The 12,188-nt window shown below is 43.6% G+C and overlaps 1 protein-coding gene across 1 annotated transcript in view; it reads left to right on the top strand.

Annotated features, from left to right (window-relative positions):
- Positions 1-258: 258 nt before the first annotated feature.
- nol6 (nucleolar protein 6 (RNA-associated)) overlaps positions 259-12,188 on the top strand; it is a 160,800-nt gene continuing 148,870 nt past the window's right edge. Inside the window, exon 1 of the mRNA XM_069924127.1 lies at positions 259-412. Coding sequence (XP_069780228.1) covers positions 356-412 — 57 coding nt within the window. The 5' untranslated portion in view covers positions 259-355. The remainder of the gene's footprint in view (positions 413-12,188) is intronic.

Here is a 12,188-nt window from a genome sequence, read left to right as displayed (position 1 = left end):
AATCACGGCGAGCTGGAAAATGCACAATAACAGCAAGTCAACGACCCAATACGAACTCCACATCCAAAGGAAAATCTCCCATGAAAAATTGCAGAGCCGTAAAGCAGGAAGAGACGGCGGCAATGTCGTAAACGTGTCGTAAACAACGAGGGGGGGCGGGGAAACTCCCGGGGAACCTTCGATGCGTAATGATTGACGTGGAAGGGAACCTCCGAGCGTTCGGCTTGTGGCTCCCTGGAGCACGTGGCATGGGGGCGGTCCAATCGGGTGGCTGCATGCTGGATTCCAAAAGAGCATCGAGTCAGAGCGAGTGGCAGCACATGGAGAGCTGGAGGCGTTGAGCTTGTTTAAGCCCATGGGGAAGATGAAGAGGAAAATACATGATGTGGATCCGCCAGCTGTCGGGCAGCAGGTGAGTCGACTGTTTTCATGGCTTTTGCCCGTCATCAGGTCCACAAGTTTCACTCCGACACAGTAAAATTAAGTCGCCACGATGTTGCAGTTCCTAGGGTCGAGTTTTGCGTGTCTTGTCATTAATCGTCTCCTTCCATAAGGCAAGTGGCTGATTATCTCTGTACTATGATCACAGAGAAAGGTTAAAACCTACTAGGCCACTCAGTAGAATCCTCGGACTCCCCACTGGACCTTGTAGAGGCCCCCTATCAAACATCTGAGGCCGAATGTCTATCAAGGTTGGGAGAACTATCTCTACACTAGACAGATAAGAGTCTGAAGTGTATGTATTCATGCAGTCATACCTTGGAGATGATCTCCTCGATCAAATCTGGGAATGTTCACTCTCTACTGCCCCTTGGTCATAGCGGAGAGAGCTCTCTCCCTGCATTGCCTTCAGTCCCTCCAGGATCATGTTGTACCAGCTACAATGTTGGCAAGGAAATGTTTATCCTGATTGCCACTGAGTCAGTGTTCCTCCTTGCTGAAAAAACATTTTGAAGAAACATTGAGGAGGGTTGCAGAATTTATTTTTGGTGATCCACCTACATCAAAAGAATGTATGAAAAAGGCCATTTGGCTAGCTGTGTATGTGCTCTCAGAGCACTCCTGCTCCCTCACTATTTTATGTAAGGTGGATGGATTCAGTAGGTAAGGCAGAATCAGAATTTGTTGCCATAAACAAGTCACAAAATTCGTTTTTTAGAGTGCAAACATTACAACAATAAATAAAAATTGTGTATGAAAAGTAAGGCAGTGGCTTTGGGTCATTCATCATTCAGGAATCTGAGCAGCAGGAAAGAAGCTGACCTTGTGCCGCTGAGTGCTTGTTTCAGGCTCCTATACCTTTTCCTGATGGTAGCAGAGTGAAGTGGACATGGCCTGGGTGCTGGGGGTCTTTGAGGATAGAGGCTGCTTTTTAAGTCTTGTAGGTCTCCTCGATGGTGCCTGTGATGTTGCAGGCTGAGTTAACAACCCTTTGGTGTTTTCTTTTGTCCTAAGTATTGGCACCTCTACCAGATAGTGATGCAACCAGCCAGAATACTCTCCACAGTACAATTGTAAAAGTTTTCAAGTCTTCTGTGCCATACTGAATCTCCTCAAACACCTCAAAGGATAGCCGTTGGAGAGCCTTCTTCATGATTGCATTGAAATGGAGGCTCTAAGACAGATCCTTGGAGATGCTGACACCCAGGAATTTTAAGTTCTTGATCCTCTTCACTACTGAGCCCTTGATGAGGACTGGGTTTGTGTTCCCCTGACTACCTCCTGAAGTCCACAATTATCTCCTTGGTTTTGCTAACATAGAGCGCAGGGTTGTTGTCATGAACTCAATGAACTCTATCTCCTTCCTGTATGCTTCCTTTATTTTTTAAAATTTCTATTAACATTAAGTTACAAAATAAACATTACAGATAATAAAATGTCAAAACCAAACTACATGTTGATATACAAAGAGGGAAGAATCAACACATCATCAAATTCAGCACTTCTGTTTATAAATTTCAAAATTACACACCCTGCAGATCCTTTTTTTAAAAAAAAAGTAGGAAACGGGGAAAATGAAGAAAAAGGAGAAAGTCTCCCAAAGGAAAAGGAAAATAAGAAAAAGTAATTCTCCCATATGATGTAACAAAATCATCTGTTTTCCAAAAGCATTAATTATGCACAGATGAAACATTACGAGATTCATCCAGAGCTTACTTCCTCCCTGAAGGGATAAATATCTTGACATAGACATTTTGCTGGGGGTACTGGAGATCGTTGTATTGGAGACGGGAGGGGGGAATAACCCTGAATATTTTAAATATGGGTTCCATATTCTTAAAAATATATTGTAACAATTTCAGGGGAACACAACTATGCATTTCTGATTCTTGCGGGTCAAACTCCGATGGGAATCGGATATCCAAGTAATGTCTAAGCATTTTTTGGCCTCGCGAAAGCAAGTTTAATAGATTTCAATTGATATTTCGACAGCCTCATTTTAGGTCTTGTATCTACTAATTTCTCCAATAAAAACAATACTGGCACCCGAGGGTATCAAATTCTGGGAATCGTGTGCTTCCTCATTGGCGTTTGTGATTCTGCTGGACAACTGTGATGTCATCAGCAAATGTGTAGATGGCATTGAAATTGTGCCTGGCCACACAGTCATAGGTGTATAGCGAGTTGAGTAGTGGGCTAAGCACAATTTTTTTTTTTTTTGTAGTTCTTTATTTATTGCACTATGAACCATATCAACCAATATATTTACAGATGCATCCTTTAAATATTCACAGTGACATTTTCTCTTTATTTTAACCACATCCCTCCTCCAAAAACAGTGAATATTGAACATAAAATACAATAAAACAATATCTTTATACAAAAGGAAACAAACAAAAAAGACTTTATCTACTTATACACATTAAGTCTGATCGTGTTTATCTTCTTGTCATTTTAGGTGGTGGTCCGAGGCCTGCTCTTTCTGTTATGTTCCATATATGGTTCCCAGGATTTTTACAACATTGTAACTTTGTCTTTTAAATTATATGTGATTTTGTTTTCCAATGGGATACACTTAAACTTGGTTATATATTCCGTTAATGTTTATAGTCATATAGTCCAACGTGGCCATCTTGTATTCACTTCTTTTCCACCTCTTCACCACCTCCATCCCCTTTTTTTCCATTACTGTTTTTTAAGTTTTCCTTTTTGATCTCAATATTTGACAAGGCACTTAAGACATGAAATACCCCAACAATCCCCACAAGCAATAACCCTTTAACCCCAAATGAACCTCCGCTCCTTGGATGGCCCCTTGTCCCTTGACAGCAACCCCAACTCCCTTTTCCATTCGGTTTACGAACTTACTCACAAGCGTCAACCAATTTCGCAGTGACCATAATTTTTTTCCCCCCCCCCACCAACCCCCCCCCAGAGAATGCTATTTTCCTATACATATAACAAAGCTCTCTTTTCCTCTTCTTCCCCTTCTCTTATCCATCTTTAAATATTTATATATACATTGTCTTTACTTTATATTTTTACATATTTTTGTATATTTTCTTGCTGGTCTTTCTTCTTGTCTCCTCCTCCTCTCTTCTCCTGTCCTGCAAATGTTCAGTAAATTCTTGGGCTTTCTTTGGGTCTGAGAACAGTCTATTCTGTTCCCCAGGAATAAATACTTTGAGTACTGCTGGATGTCTTAATAGAAAGTTAAAACCTATCTTCCATAAGATTGTTTTCGCCGTGTTGAATTCCTTCCTCTTCTTTAAAAGATTGGGTAAAAGAAATATTTTTTGTCCCTTGTATTCCAACGGCTTATTGTCTTCTTGCCTGCTCCAGTATGTTTTCTCTTGTCGAATATCTTAGAAGTTTTACCAATATGGTTCTCGGTTTTTGACGTGGTGGCGGTTTCGGTACTAGTGCTCTATGCGCCCTTTTGATTTCTATTTCTTCGTGTGAATCTGTCATTCCCAGCACCTTCGGGATCTATCCTCTTATAAAGTCCTTCATATCTGACCCTTCTTTGCCTTCTTTCAGGCCCACTATTTTTATGTTGTTTCACCTACTGTAGTTTTCCAATATGTCAATTTTTTGTGACATTAAATCTTGTCTCTTTAATTTTTTTTCACTCTCTTCCAACTTCCCTCTTAAATAATTTATCTCTGTTTCTCCAGCAGCTTCTTGTTCCTCCACATTTTCTACTCTTTTCCCTATTTTACAGTCATGACCAACTCTAAGCTTTGCATTCTGTCTTCTGATCTTTTCATTTTTCTTTTGATTGAACTAAATTCTAATGATAGCCATTCTTTTAATGACCTCATTTGTTCTTCAAAAAAGGCTTTATTTAAATTTTGTCCTTCTATTTTACTTTCTTCTTTCCTTTGAAATTCTTGATCTTCCTCCTCTTTGTATCTATGTCTATGTCATCTTCTTCTGTTCTCTGTATCTGTGTATCTTCATCCTTCTCTGGTGAGCTGCTTCTATATCCTTGGTGGGCCTCCCGCTGCTGGGCCGACCCACTGCAGGTCGTCCCCCTGCCGGTCGCCCCGTTGCCGCTCACCCTCTTCCAGCCCTTTGTTCTCTTTCTCACTTTTTTTTTCTTTCTTGCTTACTTCCCCCAGCCGAACACCCTGATACTGGGCGTCTCTAAGTTGGCCACTCCGCAGCTGGCCACTCCTCAGCTGAGTCCCCCTCCCGCCGGTGTTAACCTTTTCTTTTACTTGCGCACTGTGCATCCTCAACTCTTCATGCATGCGCAGTTGCACATCTCTTCTTGGCTCTGAGAGCCATTTTTGAAGTCCACTGGTTGTGAGGACACTGCTCCTCTGGGGACTCTCCAACATTGGAGATCGGCCGCTCCTCTCCACGGTGGCTCAGGCAAGGCCTTTCTTCTCCAATGATTTTCCTTCTTCCCTTTTCTCTGTTATTCTTTTTCTCTTTTGTGTGCCATCTTCTGTCTCTGTAACTTTATCTTTCTCTTCCTATATTTTATGTTTATTGAGCTCTGTTTTTTCAAACTTTTTTTCTTTTCTCTGGAGAGGGCTGGTTCCACTCGACCAGCCACTACATCACGTGACTCCTAAGCACGAATCCTTGAGGTGACCCTGTGTAGATGGTCAGTAAGGAGGAGATGTTTTTACCAATTTGTACTGACTGGTCTTCTGATGAGGAAGTCAAGGATCTTGTTGCTGAGTGGGGTGTAGAGGCCCAGAGTTTGGAGTATCTTGACCAACACTGAGGCAATAATGGTGTTGAAGGCTGAGCTGTAGTCTGTGAAGAGCAACTGTATATATGAGTTGCTGTTTTCGAAGTGAATCAGAGCTGAGTGAGAGCCGGCGAAACTGCATCTGCTGAGCGATTGTGACAATAGGCGAATTGCAGTGGATCCAGACCTTTGCTTAGGTATGCGTTAATTTGGCCTTCACCAACCTCTCAAAGCATTTCATCACAGTAGATGTTAGTGCTACTGGGTGGTAGTCATTGAGGCAGCTCACCTTGCTCGTCTTGGGTGATTGATGTCCTTTTGAAGCAGGCGGGAACCTCTGTCTGCAGCAATAAGAGGTTGAAAATGTCCGTGAATACTGGCTAGTTGATTGGCACAGATTTTCAGTACTCTGCCAGGTACAACATCAGGGCCTGACACCTTGCAAGGGTTCACCCTCTTGATTGATGTTCTGATGTCCACCTCAGACAGATATCACAGGGTCCTCGGCCTTTGCAGGGATTCTAGTTGCAGTACTGGGTTTGCCTTCTCAAAGAAGGCATAGGTGTTCAGCTTATCGGGTAATGAAGCTCCCAGCCATCTATGGTGTTCGCCCTCACTTTATAGGCTGCAATTCCTGCCATAGCTGGCATGTCTCTATCTCTAGTTTCCTCGGGAATTACCACTTTGCTTTAGAGTGGGCACACACTCATCTGCACAGGTCTTGATGAAGTCAGTGACACATTTTGTATATTCATTCAAATCTAAGGATGAGTTCTTGAATATGGTCCGGTCCACCAATTCAAAGAAGTCCTGCAGACGCTCCTCCACCTCCCTCGACCATACTTTTGCCATCTCCACTACTGTTGTTGTGGACCACAGTCTCTGCTTGTAATCTGGGAGTAGAAGTACAGCCAGGTGATCAGACTTGCTGAAGTGTGGTTGTGGTTTGGCTTGGTAGGCATTCTTCATGGTGATGTCTCAGTGGTCAAGTGTGCTGGCTCCTCTGGTCTCGCATATGACGTGTTGGCAGCAGTTTGTTAGAGACCTCTTCATGTTGGCCTGATTGAAGTCCCTTACAATGATTGGGAAGGCATCAGGATGTGCCATCTCGTGGCTTTTAATCACCATGATCAGTCTCCAGTGCCAGCCTGAGGTGGAATGTTCACTGTGACACTAGGCAGGTAGAATAGGCAGCACTTAATCGCTAGATGTTCCAGGTCGGGGGAGCAGGACTGGGACATAACTGTCATGAGTCATTGCGGCTGAGTCTGTGTACCAGGATGAATTGATGATGGCACAAATGCTGCCTCCCTGACTGTTTCTTATGCCGGTGTCCGGTCAGTGCCGTGGAGGGTGTAGCCCATGGGCTGCAGCGCTGTGTCTGGAATGTCCTCGTTTAACCGTGATCTATAAAACACATCACACAGCACTCCCTGACTTTGCTCTGATGTCGTAATCTAGCTCGAAGTTCATCGAGTTTGTACTCCAAGGATTGTACATTTCCCAGGAGGATGGTAGGGAGTGGAAGCCTGAGGTCCTGGCATTTTGGCTTAACCTGTAGCCTCCCTCTGCATCGACATGGTCAGGTCTTCTGTACATGGTCCATGGGTCTGCTGCTGGTAACTCCCATGGTGCTTAAATGGTCCGTGCAATGTCTTGAAATCTTCCATGATGTTGAAATGGACTGAGCATCTGCTGCTTGTGACATACTTGGAGAGCTACAATCTTGACCCAAAATGCTAACTGCTCATTTTGCCCCATGGTTGTTGCCTGATGTGTGGAGTGCCTTCAGCTTTTCATTTTTGTTGCTCAGTCTTCTAGCATCTGCAGTTCTTGTATTCTCTGTGTATCAGCTCTCCCTGATTCTCCTATGTTCGAGATAGTTTACCCTCAGTGATCATTATGCTGCCTTGTCTCTCTTCAATAACTATCAACAACAATGATTTGATGGAAGCATCACAAATTGAGCTGGTTGAATCCTGAAGGACACAGCTGCCACATTGAAGCTGTGGTAGGTAGCAATAAAGATTTTACTGCTTCATCATGAACCATGACCAATGTATCTCTGTGATGGCATCGATGGAAGTGATAAGCACAGTCCTTGTTGATATGATGTTCTGTCTTTGTGCGATTGAGGCCTTCATTGTGTCATGTGGAACTATGCTCATACGAAATGGTATGGGCTCTGCAGACTTGGTAACTCCATGTTTGGAACCTATGTAACACTGTGGATTACCAGATCCTTCAGAAATTTCTGCCACTGCAATCTGTAGGATTGCATATACCATTACTGTAGAGCCAAATGATCTACCCTGGTTCAAAGAGGAGTGTAGAAAAATGGGACACCAGGCATATCTAATAATGAGGTGCTAGTGTCGTGAGGCTGCAAAAGAGGACCATGAATATGCTAAATAGCAAAATTAGCATGGAATAAACTGAGCAAAGCAATGTCTCAAACAAGAGATGCAAGCTGTAGTCTTACTCTTTCTGATCCTGAAAGATGAACAATTGAGCCGTTATTTTGTGGTGGGAAGTGTCAACAGTGCTATGAAGCATCAGTTACTTGGAATCTGCTTACTGATGCTTAGTTTGGGTATTGCCAAGACTGTTCTAAATTTGCCAGAATGTTGCCTGGTTTGGAGAACCTGTCTTGTGATGAAGGACTTCACTCTTTGGAGTGACAGAGGATGAGTGGTGACTTAATAGAGATGTATAACATTTAGGAAGGTCATAGCTAGTGTGGACAGCCAGCACCTTTTTCCCAGGGCAGCAATGGTCAGTACCATTTGAAGAGTGGAGAAAATTTCAGGGGAAATCTCAGGTAACTTTTTAACAGGGAGAGTTGTAGGTCTCTAGAATATACTGTTGGGGGTAGTATTTGAGGCTGATATGATAGGAACATTTAAAAGACTCTTGCATAGGGAAATGAATGTAAGAAAAATAGAGCGATTATAGACTGGGAGGGAGGGAAGGGTTAGATGGATCATGGAGTAGATTTGTGTAGGAAGGCGTGTCATTGTGGGCTGAAGGGCCTGTACTGTGCTGCATAGTTTTATTCTGCTACAAATGTCATCACTACCTTGATTTGAACATTGACCGAAGAGCTGAGTTGGAGTGGAATGAGAGTTCTTTGCTATATAAAGTATATGACAAATGCACCAAAATTCTTTCTTGCTACTGCTGCACTGCATACGAGATCAATCATAGTATAAAATAAATTAATGCAATGCCATGAGAGATCATAAATATCAATGTGTGGCGGCGCACTCTCTTATGGTGAACCGGCCCCGCATATAACGCCACGTGGGAAGATGGCACTGTCCGGTTTCCCCCTGCCTCAAGTCTCCTGCCCAGTGCACGCGTGGGGCAGCGATTATGAGCTCATGCTGCCCTTAAAGGGGCGTGTGCTGAATTTGAATAAAAACAGACGTTGATGACTTTCAGTGTGGTGGCTGAGTCTTTCTTGGCTGTGTCCAGCACTACAAAAGGTTAGTTAAATAAAAGGTCACAAAAAAAACTGATGTTACAATAGAGCAGACATATATATCTTTGGAGGTCCGTGGTTAGTTCCAGTAACTCCAGTGGTGTCTTTGACATTAAGATAGCATTTTACCAGGTGTGGCATTAAGGTGAAATAGTGGAATGGTTAAAGTCATGCTACACATAGAAAAAGATGGTGGAGATCTGCTCAGGACCAGAATATCACTGTAGGTATTCCTTAGAATGGCATCTTCAGCTGTTTCATCGAAGACTTTCCTTCTATTAGGTCAGTGTTGATATAGATTGATGATTGTTCAATTCTATATGCAACTTTTAAACATATCAACGAGCCATGCATGTGTGCAGTAAGAATTGTACAACATTCAGACATGGACTGATGAGAGGAAAGTAATGTTCATGCTTGAGAAGTCCCAGGTCATGACCCAGGCCAAGAAGAGAGTCTAACTTTTGTCATACAAAGGCATTGCAATTGTTTAACCCACCTCATCAATATCTTGGAAATCACTATTGGACTGTCCATAAAAATACTGTGGGGAGTCAGGTGTTCTGTTATTGGTAATGTGTTTCATATCTTGACTGTTCACAACTTTTCCACCATCTTCAAGACTCACCAGGAGCATGAAAGAATACACTCTGCTTCGATGAATAAAATAGTTTATTTTAAAAATTCAGCACAGGAGCAGGCCCTTTGGCCTACTTTGTGCTGACCATCTGCAATCTGAAATAAAACATAGCATTCTTGTAATACTCATCAGATCAGGCAGAATTAATAGAGAGAGTCAAAGAACTAATGTTTAAGGTAGACAAACTATCACTGGGACTACCCAAGTTGGCCATGTTTCAGAGGCAAGATGGCAAGCATCACTGACAGAACATGAGCTTGATAAGGTTTCGGTCTGTGACCATCTTTTCCTCAGGCAGCTGAAGGCTCTGCTGACTTGCTGGAAGCCAAGATTGAATTTTGTCACCAATATCCACCATAAATATGTGTTAAAGGAAGTGATGGCTGTTGACTAGGCGATGTCATGGATCTTGGGAGTGTGATAGGAGGGATTTGAGGGTATGGTGCAGTCAATTTGCTGTTGGACCTTTGCTTTCAGCTTGTTGAGTGGAAGGCCCATCCTTGTACTTTTCAGTAAAGGAATTGCTATATATTTGGAGCCTGGTCTATGGCTGCATGCCATAATAGATACACTGAATAACTAGATCCTGCAGATGCTAGAAGACTGAGCAACAAAAATGAAAAGCTGAAGGGACTCCACATATCAGGCAACATCCATGGGGCAAAATGAGCAGTTAGCATTTTGGGTCAAGATTGTAGCTCTCCAAGTATGTCACAAGCAGCAGATGCTCAGTCCATTTCAACATCATGGAAGATTTCAAGACATTACACAGACCATTTAATTGAAACATGAACAGTGTTTTTTTTCTCTAATTCAAAGCATTTTCTATTTTACTCTGTTGAAATTTATGACTTTTCTCTGTGTTGCTTCCTTAACCAAGAGAATGCTTGAGCTAGTGAAAGGAACTGTGCCCTCTTCTTAATTCTCTCACTTTTCCTTTTCTCAAATTGTCTCTCATCTATCCCCTCACAATCACCCCATTGCTTGGTTTTGATTTCCACTTTTGGATCAAGTTCTTGCAATCCCCCTTATTTCTAATTGAAGTTCCTCTTAATTATTTTGACAGCTATTTTTTATTCTCAAATTGCATATGGTCAGTATGAGATTGCATGAGATTGCATGAAAAGAGTCCGGGGCAGGTAAGAAAACTTTTTTAAAAGTTTCTTACCAGGGTCTGCGGGGAGGAGTCGGCGTCGGAGGCGGCCATTGGTCGAGCCAGCGTACAGGAGAGTGTGACGGGAAGGTAAGGTCTTTTTAAAGACTCTTACTGGGGACAGAGCTTAGCAGTAGGGAGAGGAGAGGAGAGGAGAGGAGAGGAGAGGAGAAGGACAGAAAAGAAAAGAGTCCGGGGCAGGTAAGAAAACTTTTTTAAAAGTTTCTTACCAGGGTCTGCGGGGAGGAGTCGGCGTCGGAGGCGGCCATTGGTTGAGCCAGCGTACAGGAGAGTGTGTAGGGGTTAATTGGTAAAAGGCCAATAAATAAGAGGGACAGCGAGCGGCCCAGCGAGTGAGTGGCCCAGTGAAGGAGTGGGACTTCCAGGCTTTGGCTCATCAGGCTTCGGCGAAAGCAGGCGGAGAGAAAGCTAAGATAGTCTTTATTACTACTTCATTGGGGTAAGGGATGAGTGTTAAGGCTGTGTGTTGTCGGGAGTGCCGGATGTGGGAGGTCCTGGAGTCTTCCAGACTCCCGGATGTCCATATCTGCACTAGGTGTGTCGAGTTGCAGATTGTCAGGGACCGTGTTAGGGAACTAGAGCTGCAGCTCGATGACCTCAGGCTGGTTAGGGAAACAGAGGTAGTCATAGACAGGAGTTACAGCCAGGTGGTCACGCCAGGGCCACGGGAGGATGAAAGGTGGGTAACTGTTAGGAGAGGGACAAAAGAACGTAAGGTGCCAGAGACGAGCCCTGTGAATGTAACCCTCAGCAATAAGTACGCCTCTTTGAGCACTGTTGAGGGGGACATCAAGGTTGGGGGGAGTGACAGTGGCTGTGCCTCCGGCACGAGGTCGGCCCCTGTAGCTCAGAAAGGGAGGGAAAGGAAGAGGAGGGCAATTGTGGTAGGAGACTCCATAGTTAAGAGGACGGATAGGGGATTCTGCGGACGCAGCAAGGAGAACCGGATGGTGGTTTGCCTCCCTGGTGCCAGGGTCCGAGATGTTGCTGCTCGTGTCCCAGATATCCTAAAGTGGGAGGGACAGGAGCCAGAGGTCGTGGTACATGTAGGTACCAATGACATAGGGAGAATTAGAGAAGAGGTCCTAAAAAGTGAGTACAGGCAGTTAGGTAGGGAGTTAAAAAGAAGGACCGCAAAGGGGGTAATCTCTGGATTACTCCCTGTGCCACGTGACAGTGTGAATAGAAATAGGATGAGGTGGAGGATTAACACGTGGCTGAAGGGGTGGAGTAAGGGGCAGGGTTTTAAGTTTCTGGATAACTGGGACCTTTTTTGGGGGAGATGTGACCTGTATAGTAAGGACGGGTTACACTTAAATCCCAGGGGGACCAGAATCCTGGCAGAGGTATTTGCTAGGGCTACTCAGGATCCTTTAAACTAGAATGGTTGGGGGGAGGGAACAAAATAGTACAGAGCAGTAAGGAGAAGGTTAGAATGAAAACAATGAAAGTTTGTAGTAAGTATTTGAATATGGATGGGCAGGTGATAGAGAAGGGAAATGCTCTGGAAGAAGATGAAGGGCAATTGTCAGGAAAAGTAAATAATGTTGTTCTTAAAGATGAGGGAAAACAGGGATTAAAAAATGGGAAATCCCTGAAATTCATATATTTTAATGCCAGGAGTATTGTAAAAAAGGTGGATGAGCTGAAGGTGTGGATTGATACTTGGAAGTATGATGTGGTAGCGATTAGTGAGACATGGTTGCAGGAGGGATGTGATTGGCAACTGAATATCCCTGGG

The sequence above is a fragment of the Narcine bancroftii genome, chromosome 3, assembly GCF_036971445.1.
Source record: "Narcine bancroftii isolate sNarBan1 chromosome 3, sNarBan1.hap1, whole genome shotgun sequence".
Taxonomy (NCBI): Eukaryota; Metazoa; Chordata; class Chondrichthyes; order Torpediniformes; family Narcinidae; genus Narcine; species Narcine bancroftii.
This window is presented reverse-complemented; position numbering and strand designations above follow the sequence as displayed.